Source organism: Tachypleus tridentatus, chromosome 6, assembly GCF_004210375.1.
Source record: "Tachypleus tridentatus isolate NWPU-2018 chromosome 6, ASM421037v1, whole genome shotgun sequence".
NCBI classification, from domain to species: domain Eukaryota; kingdom Metazoa; phylum Arthropoda; class Merostomata; order Xiphosura; family Limulidae; genus Tachypleus; species Tachypleus tridentatus.
In genome coordinates this window covers 111,817,515-111,839,431 of record NC_134830.1, presented here as the reverse complement: position 1 = coordinate 111,839,431, position 21,917 = coordinate 111,817,515, and the positions used below count along the sequence as shown (strand labels likewise).

Sequence of the window (21,917 nt, the reverse complement as noted above, 5' to 3'; positions counted from 1 at the left end):
TACCCCCCAGGCACGTGTTGAGGACCAAATGGAAATATACACTCTTAGCAGCACACGCTCACGTGCAGATACGTTATACATAAAATACATATATATATAATAGTCAAATATTTGTAAGTTTATTACTAATGTAAGGCTGAGTTAATAATACTGTGAGGCACAAACTTTTCAATCTCCTGCTATTTGTTAAGTGTAAATGTCATTTTGGTGAACTTTTAATAATAGATTATTCAAATAATATCCAATAAGAGCTGTGTTGTACACTTATGATGTCCTTACACGTCATGGATTTATGACTTTAGCAACTATACCTTCTTGATGTGGATTTTTATTGTATTTATTTAACTGACTTCCCAAACTTGATAGCAACTGACAACGAAAGTGCAAAAGCTAACGTAAGACATTTTTTGGTACAAGTATGTAAAGGAGATAAATCACATGATTCTAAAATTACTTTGAAAATATGTGTTATTTCGTTTTATACATCCTGTGCACGGTAAAATATTGGCGTAACAATTTAATTGTTCCTTTGTCGAGTGTATTGTAGAAGAAACATTTTCCAGTTCAAACAAAAAAATCGTTCATCGTTCGACGATTTTTTGTTTCAACCAAACACTTCAAAAATCAAACAGGAATAAAATGATTTTGAGCTAGCTCTTCGATAAAACGTTGTAAATAAGCTACTCGCTGGCACTTTCTTACCCCCTAATGTCTTTCTTTGGCAAAACTGCGATAATGGAGATACACTCGAAATACGATCTATTCTGAAGCGTTGAACACTGTGAATTAGTTATATTCTTCATTATTTAAGATCCTACAATCTCTCTTTTTTTTAATAAGACTGCCTACGTAAATCTTTGAAACTCATAACAACTATATTTTCTTTTACGTTGTGTACAATGAAGTTTCGCGAAAAAACAACAACAAACGTAGCTGTAAAACAACAACTAGCTCGAACTCTTTTCCCACCAAGTGTTTAGAATACGTCATTTGTTCTGTCACAGAGCAGATCCGATTGGCTGGTAGCCCGGTCGTTGGCTCGTTTAGAGACCAGTAAGCGAGAGGATTAGAAAAGCACGCCCTTAACCCACCTACAGATGAATTCACAGTTTTAAGTTAGAGAGAGAGTGTCAAGACTATATTCGGACATTCTAATAGAACTAATCTTTCTTCAGTAGCTTTGCATGTAAATAATAATAATAAAATAGTTGTCTTTTTCGAAGATGAAGTAACTGGTATGATCTGTAGAGCGTAATGTAAACAAAGACCGTAACGAAACGAGTGTGTACTTTGGCACACGAGTGAAATGACGACCCCTATCTGCCGTTGCCGTGTTCTCTACCTGGGTTCTGCAGTGCCCCACTTTACAAAGGATGGCCTACAAGGAATACAAGAACCGCTGCGGGATTTGTACCCAGGGCAGGGTACACTTACTGCCAAGGGAATAGATTCGTGGCTGAGCGTTTGGAGCAACGGCATTCTTTTAGAAAACGTTGACGAATCGAGACGTCCCGTGACTAGATTTTTCTCTATTGACACTCTGCATTATTGCGCTGCTGTTCGGCATGTTGTCGTTCTTGATAAAGACGGAGAGAAGGTAGAGAAATTTTTGCCTCTAGATAGTCCCTTCGTTCAAAATGCTAGCCCTAACCACCCGCCTCTGTTCGCTTGCATACTGCGACGTACTACCGGAATCAAAGTTTTGGAGTGTCACGCTTTTATATGCAAGAAGGATGCCGCAGCCAATGCTATAGTTCGATGTTGCTTCCATGCTTATGCCGACAATGTAGAAGCTCGGCAGTTAGAAGAAAACCCATACTACCTTGAAACCCGCAGAAGCCGTTCCGTTACCGGACTGGATAATCTTCAAAAGGTAGAAGATGGGCGCCATGAAACCATTGGCAATGGCCACTTATATGGTCACGAATCTAAACGAGGGACCATCTCACGAGCTGCTGCGGCCAACGGAGAGGATAACTGTAAAGTGTGGATGGGAGCAGCCCCAACAGAACAGGAAGTAATGTATGTGGACAACACTGGCACGATCCGCAGCGTGAGATCATTAGGGATTGGGTCGATCAGATCTCTTCAACCACGACAGATGCCTTTCCCACCTCTTCTTCCTATGTCTTCACACAATACGCTTTCAATATCAGGGAAAGAGAGTAAAAGCAAAGCCAAAGCTGAAAAATTATCGAAAATGAAGAAAAAGGAGAAGCATGAACAACTTGTTAAAACAAACGGACCTCCTCTTGTGGCCGTACCATCTAAAGCTATTTATGTCGGCTCGGGCTTATACACAGAACGGAGGGGGAAAAAGGGACAACGGATCCCCATCATACCAGTGGAGGAACCTGTGTACATGCCTTCTGTCATGCCAATCACTCCCAAAGCGTCTTACCAGCCAGGCACGTTTCCGCAAGAAAATTACATCTTACAACATTATGGTACAGTTCCGAGACCTCCTAAACTCTCTCAGAAGAAGAAAAGAGATGAAAAGGAGAAGACTCCATCAGAGCTTGAGGCCCCCTTCAATAATGGTATCTACCGCAAGAAAGGTCACATTAACGAGAGGGCGTTTTCTTTTTCAATCCGGCAAGAGCATCGCTCCAGATCTAATAGCCTGGCTAACCTCCACTTTTTGGCCAATGGTTCTCGTGACAGCAGCGACCATAACGGAGACGCTCCAGGATCATTTCAAACCGTGAACAAGAAAGAGTTAGAACTTGCTCAGTTGGTAAAGGATCTGGAATTGAAGGGGAATGGATGTGAAAGTCGTGGCGATCAAGGCAATTTTATCCGTAAAAGAAAACAAAAACTTTTATGATTGAGGTAACCACTTGTATTTTAACCAGTAAACTATATGTTTGGTCATAAACGTTACTGGTAATATTATATATATATCATTGGAATTAGCTCATTATGTTTTTACTCAACTATCATTGTTTACCTCTTATTACAACTTTTTAAACAATGTTGTTACAATGCTTGGAAAGCTTGTTGTTAAGCTTAAACCTGCACAACAGGTTTTTTGTGCTACAACAACTGCAAGGATCGATCCCTGAATTTTTGAATTATAAGTTCTAGAGTTTATTGTTGAACCATCAGGGAAACAGTTTGGAAAGAATATGTAACTGTAATTGCTTTGGCTATCGAGCTAACTGTTAAAATCTACGTATCATATTGTTATCTTTTATGTGTACTATATGTAAACATTAAGATTTCTTAGGCTCATACAATGGATGAGCTATAGAAAGTATGTTTGTATCATTTCAACGTAAACAAAAAGACAAACGCTTACTGGAAATCTCAAAGCAAGAATATCTCAGTTCTAGTTAATTACCTGTCTATCTATTAAACTTCGAAATAGGAAGTATAATGAAAGTTTTAAAATGTAGATTAATACGCTTGTGTTTTTGGTCAAGTTTTAACTTTTTTAAAGCGCTCCTTTTATTATTTATGTTAAATAATTCAATTCCAACATTTTACGTTTACAGAACTTCCAGTTCACGCATGACCGTAACTTCGTACTGCCATAGAATCACAAGAATACCGAAAGGTGCAACGAAAAGCTGCTAGTATATGTAATTATAATTAACAAGTTAATTAATCTGAAATCGAAAGCGATCAAATTTAAAAGATTGATCGAAAGACCTAATTTTTTATTTGCTTATTTTGTTGTCGGTTACTGGTTAACTTTTAAACTGTTCCAATTATCGAATTAATTAACATTTAAGAGGCTTTAATAAATATATACACACTGTGTATATCTAGAAATGCATACGAGAAATACGCGTGATGACAGTTTAGTAACATATAAATTATAACAGCTGAAGAATGCACATTATAAGTTGAGGAATATATATGATAACAGCTGATAAATATATCATATTTATCCATAGCTGAGATTGTTCATAGGATAACCGATTATTTTTATCTAGATCTTTATTCTTCTAATTAATCACCGACGTAGTTTAACCTAAATGTGTTTTTGAATAATATATGAAACGTTTATATGGCTGTTGGTTCACAACTCGCACTTAGGCAAGCAAAACACCGTTTCTGAAAATGTTAAAATTATACTATATCTTCCTCACGGTTTCCTCGGTGTTCAACTATCAGCTTCATTTTTCAGAACCAGAGATTAAGTTAATTAAAGGTAGTTATTAGTAAAGGTAAGCATTTTATCTCTCCAGAAAGAGATTTGACCAAATGATTAGTGGCGAGTTTGTCCACTCAGTGAAGGTGATATGTCTAAGCACTGAAGTGATAATTTCACGCGATTTTAACTGCTCGTGAGCAGGTTGAAAATTAATTTGATTATGGTAGTGATTACTTAATTAAGGCAAGTGCAGTAACGCTGTTCCATTATATCTTTCACTTTTTTAGTTTCCCTTGTAGCTTTCCGACACACGGTGTACTGATGAGATAATTGAGTGTTAACAGTTAACCTAAGTTGCCCTCGACCAAATCTTCCCATTATACATATATATGTATGTGTTTGTAGGTTATAATAAAGGACTCTACTGCAAAACTTGGTCTATCTATCTTCTGTATATCTATCGAAACAAGTATATTCAGTGTTGTTGAACCTTGAGTTTTGTGTTAGACTGAATACAACATCCTTATGAATGTGCTGAGACGTGATGTAAAGATCAAAGTACTGTAGGTCTTGATAGAATTTTTTTAGTTTATTTATTTAATTTGGTTGGCATCATTTCAACATGCTGTATTCTTAGATGTACTGACAAAATCAGTTACTAGTTTCACGCATCCCCCTGAACCCAGAAAATGATGGTTTAAGATAACCATACAACTTTGTGTGGTAGGTTTATTTGAATGTGGTAAAAGTGGTAAAAAGTGTTTTAAAAATCTAACACGGCCAGACGCAGAACGCTGACCTCTTAATAACAAGCATGTATCCCCCAAGTGGCACAGTGGTACGTCTGAGGACTTCCACTCCGAAAAACCGAATTTTGATACCTGTGGTGGGCAGAGCACAGATAGCCCTTTCTGTAGCTTTGTGCTTAACAACATCAAACATGTAGAATTTAAATTTGCGAATAAAAAATATTAGTCACAAAATTGGATTTGGATTCTGTAGAACCAAGGTGTCCAATATGGGTGACACTCGCCACATGTGGCAAAACGGCTGTTCATCTGTGTCGAATTGGTGCTTTACTTCTAACAATTTGTTTTAATATTATTAATTCTATCGATAAATAAAAACATTATTGTGTATTTTTCTACTTCTCTTTATTTATAGACACACAGTTAATTGTCATGCAAGGAAAATGTTAAGTGTAACAACGTTTTTTCTGGTTTTTTTTGCGCAGTGTACCTCAAAAATAATACTGCAAAAAGTCAGTACATTCTCCAGAATTTTGTCTGCTGTGGAATGTTGGTTAAAGCCGAGAGAGAGAGAAAATCGTTACTTTTAAGGGATAAGCCATAAATGCTAGTCTTACGTAAATGTTTGCCAGCTTTTTAAAAATATCATACAAAGTTAGGGTAAAAAGTCAGTATTTGTTGAAAAGAAGCAAAACACCGGAAGAAATTGAAACTTGCGTAGTGGCAGACTTTTGCTTATGTTTAATGGAACACATAAAATAATGTTGTTGTTTTTGTGTTTTTTTCATGCACCGTGAAACTTTTCGTTTCGACATTATTACGATGCCGTCTTTAGAACTGATTCTTATATTTATAGAGAATTATAAAATAAGTTAATTATTGGGCAAATTGCCCCATCTTAAGTAATCTCTGCGTATGTGCCTCCTGAACTGTCTGTATTTAATTTCATTGCATTTTGCACCACCAGTACATTCCAGAGATAGGGACCATTTCCAAAATTTGCAGAGATTAACTGATGTACAGGTAGCGCACTTTCCGCTTGGTGTTAATATTTAATAGAGTTTTATCAAAATCTGACTAATTATTTCCTGCTTCTAAACAAATTTTCGGTTATTCTGTTGGGTTTGAACGACTACCTTTTTAATGCGAGTACTAACAGGGTGATAAAATCGAACGCGGGCAGATGCAAAACAAACTAGGTCCAATATTGAACACGTGTATGCTAAAATTAAAATTATAGAATAGAAATAATGCTAAAAAAATGTTTAGTTGAAACAATAATGTTTGATGTGAACAACCTGGAACATCTTAGAACGGTAGTACATACTTACCTACCTACCTTACCTACCGGAAATAAGTCGTCACATTATCTGTTACGGCAAGCTCCCCCACCCTACCCAACGCAGTGTACCTGTTAAGAAATTTATATAAGAAATATACATGCATAGTAGCTGGGTGTTTTCATGAAATACCAGTTGAAATGTTAACATTTCTTCTATATGGGAACCACTAAGGCATTTCGAAGTTGGAATGGTAATTACAGTAATTGGGCTTCAACTAAAATTCGTAAAAAACAAAAAAACACTTTTATATATAAGAAAGAACTCCAAACCATCGTTTATTCTTTTGATCTAATACGTATGTAGTATTTTCAACCTGGACGGCACCCTCTGCAACACATGGGCTAAACGGTCAGGGTCAGAGATCCCAAAAGTTAAGGATAGATATCCATAATTTAAAACTGTTGACCAGAAGGACGGCAAACAGTCAGCAATACCTGCTGCCTGGGGAAGTAATAGGATCGCGTCATTGTCGAAAGGGAACAGAGATATGTCACGGTTCGAACCTTGGACCTCTTGGCACACTAACTACTAGGCCATACCTAGTATATATCGTGTGTGTGTGTGTGTGTATAAACACATGAAATAATCAAAATTTCAAATTATTGTGCACATACCTTCTCTAAATTTAAATTTCAGACACAACATTACATAAGTCTATTTCACACAAGTACAATATGTGTAAATTAAAATACACTATTCTAGCTTCACTGCATTAGATTTGCTGTTTTCGAGAAATCAAATGGTTAATTTTATGTACACTATTATATATATATATATATATATAATATTCTACTTTCATACGCGTTTAATTTATGTTAAGTAGTTGGCTCTTTGACCAATAGTAGATTCCAATAAGATAAAATTTTGAAATGTCTTGACTGGTTAATGAACAAACTAGCTTCGTCCTAGTCTTAAGTTCTGAAAACAGTTCACATTTAGCGTGGCCCCTTTCTATCACGAAGGAATCATAGCGTTGCTTATTTATTCTACATTCTTTGTCACGTTACAACTTATATTAAATATAAGAAAGGGTCGAACATATGGTGTTCCTAAGTTAAAAAACAAAACATTTTCTACTCTTAATACTTCCTAACATTTTGTTGACCAAGCGTACCTTAATGGTTAACATACTGGGTTGAGGATCGATGGTCCTAACATTTTGTTGACCGAGCGTACCTTAATGGTTAACATACTGGGCTGAGGATCGATGGTCCTAACATTTTGTTGACCGAGCGTACCTTAATGGTTAACATACTGGGCTGAGGATCGATGGTCCTAACATTTTGTTGACCGAGCGTACCTTAATGGTTAACATACTGGGTTTAGGATCGATGGTCCTAACATTTTGTTGACCGAGCGTACCTTAATGGTTAACATACTGGGTTGAGGATCGATGGTCCTAACATTTTGTTGACCGAGCGTACCTTAATGGTTAACATACTGGGCTGAGGATCGATGGTCCTAACATTTTGTTGACCGAGCGTACCTTAATGGTTAACATACTGGGCTGATGATCGATGGTCCTAACATTTTGTTGACCGAGCGTACCTTAATGGTTAACATACTGGGCTGAGGATCGATGGTCCTAACATTTTGTTGACCGAGCGTACCTTAATGGTTAACATACTGGGCTGAGGATCGATGGTCCTAACATTTTGTTGACCGAGCGTACCTTAATGGTTAACATACTGGGCTGAGGATCGATGGTCCTAACATTTTGTTGACCGAGCGTACCTTAATGGTTAACATACTGGGTTGAGGATCGATGGTCCTAACATTTTGTTGACCGAGCGTACCTTAATGGTTAACATACTGGGTTGAGGATCGATGGTCCTAACATTTTGTTGACCGAGCGTACCTTAATGGTTAACATACTGGGTTGAGGATCGATGGTCCTAACATTTTGTTGACCGAGCGTACCTTAATGGTTAACATACTGGGTTGAGGATCGATGGTCCTAACATTTTGTTGACCGAGCGTACCTTAATGGTTAACATACTGGGTTGAGGATCGATTGTCCAAGATTAGAAACACAATGCCGATGAACACGCTCCACACTAACAAAAAAAAACGTCATGTGGTGATCCATTTTTAGCACTTTTTGCATACTTACAATATCTGCAGCGTTTTTTTTTTAGTTTTTTTTTTAATGTGGTAATAAAATGCACATTAAACCACTCATATAGTAGTGATACCTTGACATTCTGTACATATACTGGTAACATCCTTTCAGTAAACATCTGTGACACATTAATAACTCCCTATAAATCAGTGCATGTATTAGCAATACTCTTTCAGAAAATATCTGACACACTAGTAACATTCTATAAATAGGTACATGTGATACTAACAGCCGGTTTTCCGCTGGTACAGGGGTAAGTCTACGGAGTTACAATGCTAAAATCAGGTGTTCGATTCCCCTTGGTAGACTCATCAGAATGCCCCATATGGCTTTGCTATAAGAAAACCCACATACTAACATCCCATAAATATGTATATCTTGGCAACAAATACTTATGATACATAACAATAGATACTTTTATCGATAACATTCTGTTAGCAAATACCTATAAATGTGAAACCAGCAACACCTCGTAAATATCCACGTGTTATAGTAAAACCGTTTAACAAATTACTGTGACACTTTTTAGAAAATCACTTATGATAATATCGTTCCATGAACAAACACAAGTGACATTTTCAGGTATCAACTTGTAGATGTCTATATAGAGTAATAATATTCTGTCAACAAATTTCTGAGACACACTGGTAAAGCTCTGTAAGTACATGCATATGATGATAATGTCTTCTTTGTGAAGGTAACTTTTAATACAAATGATGTGTATACTATGTAGTATTACATTGTAAGTACCAGACTGTTGTAGAACATCTAATGTCTATTTTGCCAAACTTACGTGAGTTTTTAAGATACTAACGACATTCGCTGATGAAAACAGGACATAATCGTGACACAACAAACTTCTTCTCAAAGATTCCATCGTTTCCTCTTATTGTCACACTACAAAATTGCACAATGAACTAGCTGCATTTTGGACGTCAAGGAGATCGAACCACTAATTCTGGCGTTATAAGCCCTGATGCTTACCGCTGGTAAATAGAATGTATAAATTACAGTTGTGATTAGACAATAAATTATTACTTTGAAAGTTGGTTTTTGTAAAAATGCAAATAAATAAATTTAACTTTAGTGCCTAATTTAGCAGGTTAAGACTAGAGGGAAGATAGCTAGTCATTACCACCCACCGCCAAATTTTGGGCTACTCTTTTAACCAACAAATAGTTGGATTAACAGTCACGTACATTGTCCCCACAGCTAAAAGAGCAAGCGTGTTTGGTGACGTGAATTCAAACTCGCTATCCTCAGAATGCTAGTCGAGTGCATTAACCATCTGGTCAAGACAGGAAAAAAAAAGTTTCGTTTCTCGTCTCGACTAGAATCACCCACCAAAGTCGTTTTATTTTCTCTGTCTCTTTTATTGTAAAGTGCTTTGATTACTTAGTGTAAAAACATAGTGCTTTTTTCTATCTTAGCTAAACATATATATGTGTGTGTGTGTGTTATTTTTCTGAAGGTTAATCGCACTCAATAAGAACAGTGTTTGAGATCCTGAACAGTTGTGTTATCTTTGAACTGCTTTCTCCGTCGTCGACAGTAATCGATCTTATTACGTCTGAAGCACAGTATGGCAAGTGTTAGATCACACATTTTGACACACTTTTCACAGGTCTTCCGCTGTCAAAAGTATGTTGAAGACGCACTGGGTATGTGATGGATATGGGATCAAATATCGTGATACCTGTTTCTTTAGGCATCTTTCTTATTAACATTAATTAATTTCCATTTATAGCTGGAAACTTTTGAGCTTCTTCTGGCTTGTGAAACTTTGGCCAATCACATATCCTTGTTTAGTATCTTATTAATAGTACTATGAGATATGTCCACCTTCATTGCAATGTATTGTTGTTAATTGTTTATAGTGGCTCTTATTTGTGTCCATAACCTTCACTTTGCAGATGAGGACATTGCTTCAGATGGGGTTGAGGTATGTTGTCAGGATCTGTTGCTGATTTAGACCCTCTTCCTTGTCAGATTTTCCTAATTCCATGAAGAACCCCAAAATCTTTCTTCTTCCGAAGATAATGTCCTTTGTTACTAAACTGTTTAGCCACTATAGCTGTACGAACGTTTCTCGGTACAGAAAAGCTCCGTAATGTATGAAAACCAGTACAGGATTGCGCTGTCGAATAGTGAAGAATTTCGTCGCGAACCAGTCATACAGTTGCTAAATGTATCTCCCTTGGTGACACGGCACTGTATTATCAGATGTCTATTGTATTTATATATAAAGTGTGATTGACTGATTCCTTGCATTAGATCAAACTTGTCTAAGAAAATCACGAAGTGTTTATTTTTAAAGAGCTAAGGTGTATGTTTACTATGTTTACCTTGGATAAGAAGGAAAGAAGTTGCTTCTGAAACAAATAACAAAAAGCAATACCATGACGTAATTAAAGAAAAACGCTTTGATTGCATACAAAAGTGGCTAATAGTAATATCCACCTTTGTTCATTTTACGAGTATGTCTATTTTGCATTTTACATGCAGCCATTTTAATGCTTTTAGATTTCTTAGTCACTGTAATACTATTAAAGCTCCTGCATGGAAAAGAGCATCATCTACCTGCCTGTTTCGATGTAACTTGTTTTTGATTAGGTATTTGGACGCACGCACATTGCCGAGAAAGCACAACCTAAGGTGGCACGCTTACCGAAGAGTTTACCAAGACTATTATGGGATGTAAAACAGGATTGGTGAGCATAACTCGTCAAGTTGTCTGGAAAACAGCTAGGGCTGTTGCCACTGTCTGTCTACTACAACCCACGGACATGCTTTGGGCCGAATCACACTAACAGAAACAAAAACAACCATTTTCTACTTACAAACTGTGCGGAAGAAATTAGTTTACATTCAGAACTGTAAATGGGGAAGAAGCATAAGTGATAAGGGAATGGGTAAGGAGGCTTAGGTGATAAGGTGTTCTAATCCACATACTTAAGTATAACACTTCACAGGTTTCTGGAATAAGGGGATATTTGGTCAACGGAATCTAGGTCGTTCCATAAAGGATGTATTCGAATAGACCAAGTTTGTGAAAGCTAGAGTTTTATTTATCCATTTCACATAATTAATTCGCGTAACACTTGGAATAGAAATTTCATTTCTGGAGCATTTGTTGAATGATGTAACCCAAGGTAATTACATTCAAATATTAACTGCTTCTATTAAATAATTACTTTCCCAAACTTCCTTTAATCATACCAGAAAAATTATTCTTGTGTTCCTTCTTTACAGATAAGTTGTTCGGGGTGACGAGAAACCCACTTAAAGTTGTTGTTGTGTTGGAATTTCGCACAAAGCTACTCGACGGCTACCTGTGCTAGCCGTCCCTAATTTAGCAGTGTAAGACTAGAGAGAAGGCAGCTAGTCATCACCACCCACCACCAACTCTTGGGCTACTCTTTTACCAACGAATAGTGGGATTGACCGTCACATTATACGCCCCCACGGCTGGGAGGGCGAGCATGTTTAGCGCGACGCGGGCGCGAACCCGCGACCCTCAGATTACGAGTCGCACGCCTTACGCGCTTGGCCATGCCAGGCCTCCCACTTAAAGTAAAAAATGTATTATCGAGACATACCAGCCATCTTGAGACACGTTACTGCAACCGAAAAGACGATATTATTGAAATTTTAGTAATTTTGATGTAAAAATACACAACTATTTTGAACGACGTTTTGTTAGAATTACAAAACATAACTAGATGGGTAGAATTTTACATTCATTACTTGTACAATGATAAAATAATAATCAAAATCATAAAATTAAAATGCCCTGCGGCCACAGTTATACTCCTTCAACATAGAAACTAACCACACTGTATGCTAAATATGGGATGACGAGAAACTCACTTGAAGTATCGATGTATTTCAAGACGGCTGGTGTGACCATTAAAACTTTTATTAAAATAAAATTTATTTAATAAAAGTTTTAATACCCATACCAGCCGTCTTGAGATACAAGTATGCTAAATGTTTAATAATCAGTGTTATAACTAAATCAACCTCGAATCTGTTCTTAAATGCCATGAAATAAAAATACTAATAGTTAACAACAGTGTGTAAAATATCGTACGATAACATGTTCTATTTTCTCAGAATAAACTTACTTATTTCCATTCTTGTCGAGTGAGAAGCCAGGTTTTGTGTCATGCTACTACTGTTCTAGGCTGCCTGACCTTGGCATTTTACCTGTTTAGTACATATATATCAGACATCCCGCCACCCCATACACAGCTGTAAACACATAGATCCCGACCTGTTGGCAGGTGACCCGACTACATCCGGTGGCGTCACCTGTGGGACTTTTACAGATCAAAATACCAGCTAACAAACCAGCTCTCTGTCTCTCTCTGTCGTTATCAGATTTGAAAAAAAAAACCACCAAAAAACTCTCTCTTTTTTGTAAAAATAAAATCATACAGGGTTGTACAGTTTCGATGTCACTTATCGGGGATTGTTAAAATTTAGTGATGACTAATTTGTAATTATTCTTTTTTTGTACATTTACGTTAAATACAACAAAAATTGTGAACTAGATAACTTGGTAGATATAAAAATAATAAATATAATAACTTGATAAACATATTTACATTTACTTGTGCCTAAAACGTTACTAAACCTTCCTCCCCCCAAAAACAAAAATGAACGAAATGAGTGAAACAAAGTAATATGTTCAAACAGTTTGCAGGTTCTTTGAAAAAGTCAGAGAATGAATCATTGGTATGCTGCTGCTCCCATGTTAGAGTTAATCACGGTGAGCCTTGTAAGCGCAAAATACCGCACCGAAGCACAAAACGTTGATAGAAAGCACTGTGGACAAGCTAACCAATCATTTTCGTCATTTGTGTGTGGGATTCAGTGAGCTAATATACTTTTTATATCTAAGTGGTCCCCTGATAGATTAATGGTACGTTTGAGGGCTTATATCATTAGAATTCGTAGTTCTACCCCCGCAGCAGACACAGTTCAGACGCTCCAAAATGTGACTTGGTGTTGAAACAATCAAATACTACCTGAAGTTGTTTTCTGGTGGAGACATTAAATATCGGATTTCGTTACTCGTGGTGGGCGAAGCACAAGTAACTTATTACGTAGTTTTGTACCTAACAACAAACAAGACCCTGGCTTAGCGATACTCTTTAGGGCTTATAATACTATAATTCAGGGTTCTAACCGTGTAACCGACACAACGCAGAACCTTATTATGCAACTTTGTAGTAAAGCAAACAAATTTTGTACATGTCTCATACTGAAAACTAAAGCTATTAAACATACGTGAATACCGTATTTGAAGAAACGAATAGACCTTTCTGATAATCTAATTATTGAAGATTGTATTATTTGTTTGTTTGTTTTTTGAATTTCGTGCAAAGCTACACGAGTGTTATCTCCACCCGCCGCCAACTCTTGGGCTACTCTTTCACCAACGAAAGGGCGAGCATATTTGGTTTGACAGGGATTCGAATTCGGGACCCTGAGATTACGAGTCAAGCACCCTAACCACCTGGACAAATTATTTTATATCTCAAGCTTATGTTTGCGTAATATGCAATGGTTGACTGTGTATTAGAATATTTATAACGATACTCCAATATACGTACAGTGAAAGTGAAGCTAACCAAGAAAAGACGAAGATGATGAAACTCCAATAGCTTTCTTGCTGGGAAACAAATATTTTGAGCAAGAAGCTAGTTTATATTCAGGTGAAATAAAAACCTACCACACAGTTCCTACTGGACCTCTGGTGCAGCTAATGTTGTACTGTTGTTCTGAAGAAGATAATTACGAAGCAGATGAAACCAGTTTTATTAAAGTTTGTTTCGGAGTAGCAGTTAGAACTATGTTCCCAATTAAGTAACCATGCAGTCATGTTTACTTTACCCTGTATGTTATTCTATACCGTCAGTCCCTCCGGTGGAACAGCGTTAAGTTTACAGACTTGCAACGCTTAAATCAGGAGCTTCGATTCTCCGCGGTGGACACAGCAGATAGTCTAATGTGGCTTTGCTTTAAAACAAAGTATGTCATCATAACGAGTATATTTACGTATTTTAACAAGTTTAAATTTAACGCATTTTTATTTTATTTTATTTTTTTGCAGGTGTTTCCAAGGAAGAAACAGTTAAGTATAAAACCCAGAACCGAAGTTATATAGAAAAGCTTGTTAAGTGGTATACTAAACAGGACATCCAGCTCCGATGTCTTATGTTTGACGTAGCCTATGGACTTTTCAAAATAGAATTTACTACATAAACTAAATTTGATCGTGTGGTCTATATCCAAATTCACCTTCACGTGATTTTTTTAAGTTTCTGGAATGAGCTTTGCTTATCATGAAATAAAACTTCGTTTATTTTTTCTTCTTTCCTTAGTTTTTACGTAATACATAATTCTATAGTTATACCATTAGTCACATGATATAGAACATTCGAAACTCAGGATGATAAAGAAGTTCATAATATTGTCATCACTGGTGTTTTGTGTGTCACCCAATAGTGTTGGAAGACCGCTTTTAGTGGACATATAGAGTGCAAAACAAAACAAAAAAAAACAACATATATATAGAATGAAGCGCTCTACTGAAGTTGCATCCTGATCGGATTACATTTCTGTTCATAATCCTGAATATGATTCAGTCTATTTTGTATTAACCTTCTTTTTTGAAAATGGTTATCTTTCGTTAGTTACTGTTGAAAATAATTTTAAATTTAGATATATATATACATATTATCAACCAGAGAGATAGCTTTCAAGGAGGGTGGGTAAATTAAATATTTATGTTGTTTAGTTTTCAGTTGTTACTAATAATTACTGTTCACGAGATGAGTGCAGAATAATAATGCTTTATCGTTATAAAACCATAATTGTTGAGTATCTATTTGTAACGGAACATTAGCCAACTAGCCACAACTTAACTGCTAACATTACTGCAGAAATTACGAGAAAGGGAACCATTTCACGTTCATAAGTGTGAAAAATATAATGAAACTGAAAGTGTTAACGATGCATCTAAAACGCCTGGACACCGTTTTAGGACATCTCAATTCCATGTTATTGGATTTTGAATAATTTTGTCTACATGAAGATTTGAGAGTTTTATTGGGTAACGTATTAAGTGTTTTTAAAGTTCTTTTTTTATTGGCTCACATATTTGTAAGTATGTCTACTACATGATGTCACTAATTTTTATATATTTGGTAATTTTTAATTTAAAAAAAACACAATTTATGTGGTATTTCTGCCACGAGATGACGCTGAATGTTAATGATTTAAAATGATTGTGAATACTTGAATTTTAAATATTAAATATGAATTTACCATACGGTGTTACTAAGATATATATATATATATATACATCATAGCTTTTAATCAGCAAAACCACACAATCAAGATTTGCGTGATATTTCTTTTGCCACAAGATGGTGCTGAATGTTGTTGATTTCAAATCACTGTGAATAGTTGAATTTTAAATAATAAATATAAACCTTAAATAATAGTGTAGTATTTTTCTCTTTTTTTTCACTTACTTAAGCCAGATAAATATTGTGTGAAGTGTGGGTATGCCTGACCATGTGTAATGAGAGAAGAGATGGGTGAAATATGGGTCACCAATAGAGAATGGAGTAAAACCTGTTTGTGACACAAAAATAGTAACTTAAAAAACTGGCGAACCACATAGTCCAGCTGTACTAATAAAATAAATAGCATAAGAAACATTAAAAAATGCGGAACAACATGTTGTTAATTGTCATAATTATCATAGTTTAAATTGCGCTTATTGAGCTAATTTGTTTAATACTAGCACGGAGATAAGTCTAATGGTTAACGTGTTTAGACTGTGAATTCTAATATTTACAGTTCGCGTCCCCTTGCCACAAAAACTGCGCTCTATACTTTAGGGCTGGTGGTGCATTGTAACTGTGACCGTCAAACCCCTTATGGGTGTTATTTACCACCAGCAATTTTTCTACTCTATCCATTCAAAATTACTGACAGTTATGTGTAACTTTGTGCGAAAATTGTAAGAAATAAGAAAATTTCAATACTTATGAGGGCGTAGTAACTCAGCGTTATGTCTGCGGATTAATAATGCTAAAACTTTGGGTTTCAATGTCCGTGTGGGCAGAGCTCCGTTAGACCTTTATGTATCTCAGAACAGCTGGTATGGGTATTAACACTTATTGATAAGGAGAGAACAACATTTCGACCTTCCTATGTCATCTTCAGGTTGAGAAGAGAGAGTTTGGAAGTGACCGGTGCCGGACACATGTCTTAGAGACGAGAGTATAAACGGGTACGGGATTTTAAAGGGCGTCGCAACCTGAAGATGACATAAGTGTTAATACCCATACCAGCTGTTCTGAACGTTGAGAAGTCATAAACAGTGGTGAGCTTCATGTGAATGGGTTAAGAGGTTCTCCATCGACTATTATTTTTCTGTTTGTTTTTGAATTTCGCGCAAAGCTACACAAGGTCTATCTGCGCTAACCGTCTCTAATTTAGCAGTGTAAGACTAGAGGGAAAGCAGCTGGTCATCACCATCCACTGCCAACTCTTGGGCTACTCTTTTACGAACGAATAGTGGAATTGACCGTAACATTATAATCTCCCAAGGCGGAAAGGGCGAGCATATTTGTACGACGGGAATTCGAACCCGCGATCCTCGAATTACGAGCCGAGCGCCTTAACCCACCTGGTCAAGCTGGGCCCCCATCGTCTACCAATATAAATGAAGTATTAAAGGATGTACTTTGTCTTCTCTGTTTTTCTCAATTTTTTTCTTTATTTAGCGAGTTGCGTAATAAAACATGATCAAATATTAAGTCAGTTTAGTATCACTTGGTTGAAAAATAAAGTAAGCTATGCGCAAATATCTTAAACAATTTCCTTTCTCTCGTACGTAGCATGCTTCAGGTTAAATCCTGTAACGAACCAAGTTAATTATTGTGACCTGACACAAATACGTACAACTCTCAAACATAAAAACCAAGAAGAAAACATAATTATTCAATTATTTAAACTAAAAATACTGGTTATGACACACTGAGTAATCTAATTGGAAAAAGAAAAACGAAGCAACAGATTACTTTATAATGTTATTTTGCACAGTTGAATAAAGTGAAAATCTTTCAGTGACTAATACAAGTAGAATAACGCCAGAATTATAGATGTCGTTTTGTCGAATTTGTTTTCTTGTTTTTCCTCATGATTTTTTTTTTCCTTCATGCGGAATTTCTCGGATGTTAACAAATAATAATTGCATGCACACACACACATACACACCAGTAACCAAACATCAGTTTCCTTCTTTATTTATCACGGTTACACTCTCCCCATAGCAATTTATATTTTTGAAGTTCTTTAATAATTATCGACGAAATTATTAAGTTCCTAGAAACATTATGAACATTCCACAGCAATGAGAGCAGCTCTAACATGAACAATGCATCAATAGTTTTAGCTATGAAACGGAATGTCGTGGGGTGGGGGTAAAATTAAAATAACGAGGAATTTGTGCAAAAGTCTTACATTTAATTCTGGGTGTTTTCGGATGAGGTAAGATCCGTTTTCGCACAGTCAGGACTTTGCCACACTCGAATTGAAGCAGGTGACCGGAAGTTTCCATTTTTAAATATATCATTTTGTTTCTACCCATGCCGATCTAACGACCACTTGGATCGGGTAGAAAAGCAGAGGTACAGGTTAATATTTTATAATTTCACACTGCGCGTGGAGAATGAGGCGGAGTCTAATTTAACACGAGTTAACAGGACAACTCGGTGAGAAAGTACGCGTAACTTTGCAACGAGAAAGTGTGGTATGAAAAACAAAACAAAAAACAAGCAGGCACAGAATAAGTTTATGGCCACAATAGATTAGGTTTAACAATTAGAGTCCTTGAGTTCAATACGTTAAAACTGTTTTGGCTACTGAAAGTTCTTAACGGTATCGAAAGTATGAGATCTACAAGTCTGGCACGAAAGGTGGTAAAGTTTTAGAAAGTAAGCACAAGCACATGAGCTGATAATACTAAAAAAAAAAAATATTCTTGTGCGTTATGGGAGGTTAGGTAATAAAACATGAAATTATGTCTAACGGCTCTCACATTTCAATAAGTAATTCTTAAAGTATTTTTATTTCAGGTGTAAAATTATATCTAAGGACTTAATGACACTTATCATTTAACTTCATACGTATAAATTTGAAATGAAAACTCCAAACAGAAATATATATGTTTGACTGAAAAGTTCATAAATATTATTTTTGTGTGCAAGTCAAGATTTCATTAAAACTTCAAACTTTTTAAAGAAACCATTAACAGTTTCATCTAAAACAAGGCCATGGTAAAGAAAGTTAACATTACATATGTCAGTGGCACAGCGGCATGCCTTTGAACTTACAACGCTAGAGCATGGGTTTCGCTACCCGTGTTGGGCATAGCACAGATCGTGTAGCTTTGTGCTTAATTGTATCAAACAAACAAATTTACATATTTTTATTCTACAGCAAATCTCTTTTTACTCCTAAAATTTATATTAAATTTGTTACTCTATTTGGGGTGGGGGATGAAACACGAGTTTGAGTCATAGGAATTTACAATTTTTTGTTAAGTCTTGTTTTCTTTCAAAAAACATTTGATAGGTACATAAAAACTCATTTAATGAGGACGCTTATCAACACGGGCGACGCAAAACTGTTTCACCGAATTCACCATTTCCAACACCGACACAATATTTGGTTTCGAGTTTTCGTTTAGCTATAATTTTTTCACATCACTATGTTTTAAATTTTGCGCAAAACCAAAACACCCATAAAAACAGCAAAACGCATTATGTGAAACCGTAAATTTGAATGTATCTCTTCATGAACCAAACAAACTTTCATGCCAAATCTGGTGAAGATTCATCAACAGAGACGAAGTAGTGGTAAAAGCCTCGCAAAACACTCGAAAACATAAAATACAAAATTGAAAACTTGTTTGTATTTCTCCATAGACTAATGAGCCTGCACGCCAATTTTGCTGAAAATCCATCCACACCCTGTGAAGTATTTACATTGGCATACAACAGACAGTACTATTATATTTATATATTAGGTTGAGGAATAATTCGTGAGCGTTTTTAAATAATTTCATTCAAGCATTACATGCAAGACTATACAATACTTCAATGCATGAACACATTACACCCAAAACATTTATTATGATACTTTATTTCATGTAATACCTAGGTATATAGTATGCATTGTTTTAAACGAAATTGCAAGAAATTAAATGCGAAAAGCAGATGGTGTCGAAAATGCTCGATTTTGTCCACTTGACATTCCATTTAATGAGCTGAAAATGAAAGCAAAAATTAAAGACATATGAAAATCAAACACACCATCTATTAGAGCAAAAAATTATCTACCAAATGATATGAAATATTTTGCGAAAGCGTTTCATTTATGAATATATTTTTTTAACTTGAAAAAACGCTCACGAATTATTCCTCAACCCAATAGATAGCGTCAGTGCATTAGAATTACGTGTGATGTATTCATGACGTCATATCTGTACTCTGAGAATGCAGAAAAATAAAGTTTTCCGTGACGGGAAACGAAGGTGAAATGGGAATATCGTAATCCATATTTCAAATCTACATGCACACAGGATAAAAATTTCGCGAAGTTACGGGTTGCACATCGCATAATAAAAATGTTTTTTCTAGTATAATTCAAGCAAGAGCTCAATTATGTTGATACACACGTACAATTCATTTGACGGTGAAGCTAGCTAGCCGCTTCACAGACAAACGTTTTTCAACACCGAACATATACAATGTTTTCATTGAAATACTAACCTCTGAAGTTGAACAGCTCGTAATGTTCGAAATCTATAAACGTCCCTGGTCATCAGTAGTTTTCCAATTAATAAGCGTTTGTCACAATTATAGCATCCGAGGATTATAATATAATGACTGCAGCCGACCAACAATATTTTAAAACTGTCTCTTGGGGCGTTGATTTATAATCTTTAGGCGAAGTTCTAGAAAACTTAGTTGGCCCAACAATATTCGAAGATACGCTAGTGTTTTTGTAAAACATATATTGTTGGTTCTTACTCTCGAGAATATTCTACAAATTTAGAGAATAGGTGGGATTTGCACAGTACACATTTAACAATATGTTACATTCATTTCAAAATATATATTAAACTGAAACAAACACAAACATCAAAATAATCCGTTACACTCTGCGGCTCTGATTCGACCAGTAGTGACAAAAGCCAGAGTAATTGATAGTTTCGGAGTAGGCACAGCCAGAGGTCTTTGATTATTAAAGCTCTATCTCTGTTTTATTTTTGTCTGTAACCAGTTTTGTTTTCATTGCCGAACAGTATACTTTGTCAACAATATGCAATGGCTTATTAGTATTTCTTCAACTCAGCAGCTGAATATACGTTTCCTTTATTTTAAGAATGTATATGGTATCTTTCCAGCATAATTTCGATGGACACGCTAGTTAATGTCAGGACTTTGATAGCAGAGACACGGGCGTGCTTTTATTGTGTGAGGTTACTGTGGACAATACAGATGGTGAGAGAGCACGTTTCCAAATAAATATTATCAATAAATACGATTTAAGACAGAAACTCTGTTGCTGGGTTGCATAAGTGATGTAAGCTATTTAGTTTATTTATTGCTCATTACATTAATGGTTATACTAACTTCTACGTTGAAAGTATTTCTGTCACTTCATTTGAAATTTCAAAGACTGAGTTACATTATTAGGTTAGATTTGTATTTAGGACCAACCTAAATTTCTTAAGCTGGTCGAACCTCGTAGGAAATTATTGGGTTTATGGCCGATAATTTCGTCAACAGCGAGGTTACCCAACTGATGAAACAATATACTATAATCTTGTAAGTAGATACGTAATGATAGTATAGTTGATTTACTTTATTGATGTCGATTATCACCAGTCATACAAACTACTGATGTTCTTCTAACATCAACTGTCCTAACGTTTGAAACCAAGTGAATTTCAGTATATACAGTTACGACAGAAAGTGTTCGTATCCCTGCGTCGTGAGTAGTTTTTCCTCATAACTTTAAAAGTGTCACGATTAGGATAATGAATGTTTAGTATATTATAAATATTATACCAGCACACATTTACATAAATCTAAGAGCGCTTGTATAAAACAGGGAGGAGAAAACCGTAGAACCGGAAATTTAATTTGTCAGCATAGTATATTTCATGCTTTTGCATCAGCTATAGCTAGTATCTGTAATTCAAACACTGGGAGGCAAAGAATACTCCCTCTATCATGAAACTATGAATACATTTAAAATTCTTGACCACGCACTTCAATCACTGTCTTCGAGAAAATATTGCTACGAATGGTCTATTTATTGTTTTATGTGACGGTTGTCTTCCTATATTCTGTTGCGAGGCATGAACGTATCCTTTACTTTACCAATTCCATCCACAGTACAGGATAGCCAGAAACTGCATCATCAAACTTAGTAACGTCTGTTACTGAAGATATTGAAATAGTACATAAAAACCAAAAGTCTATTAATCTTTACATTGTCAG

General features: G+C 35.9%; 1 protein-coding gene and 1 long non-coding RNA gene across 3 annotated transcripts in view; one reads left to right on the top strand and one right to left on the bottom strand.

Annotated features, from left to right (window-relative positions):
- LOC143253316 (uncharacterized) overlaps nucleotides 1-12,627 on the bottom strand; it is a 35,623-nt gene extending 22,996 nt beyond the window's left edge. The window contains exon 1 of the long non-coding RNA XR_013029503.1: nucleotides 12,444-12,627. This is a non-coding gene — a long non-coding RNA (uncharacterized LOC143253316). The remainder of the gene's footprint in view (nucleotides 1-12,443) is intronic.
- Nucleotides 1,095-14,699, top strand: LOC143253315 (uncharacterized). Of its 2 annotated transcripts, none has more exons than XM_076506990.1 (2): nucleotides 1,095-2,832; nucleotides 14,438-14,699. In XM_076506990.1, the coding sequence occupies exon 1, from the start codon at nucleotides 1,307-1,309 to the stop codon at nucleotides 2,825-2,827; it is 1,521 nt and encodes a 506-aa protein (XP_076363105.1). In that variant the 5' UTR covers nucleotides 1,095-1,306; the 3' UTR covers nucleotides 2,828-2,832; nucleotides 14,438-14,699. The 2 variants fall into 2 exon arrangements, with proteins under 2 accessions (XP_076363105.1, XP_076363106.1); XM_076506991.1 differs by lacking the exon at nucleotides 14,438-14,699 and adding an exon at nucleotides 3,498-4,597.
- The last annotated feature ends 7,218 nt before the right edge of the window (nucleotides 14,700-21,917 follow it).

What these genes read in the sequence shown, in the direction of transcription:
- LOC143253315 (XM_076506990.1), top strand. Translation starts at nt 1,307, where the DNA reads ATGACGACCCCTATCTGCCGTTGCCGTGTTCTCTACCTGGGTTCTGCA.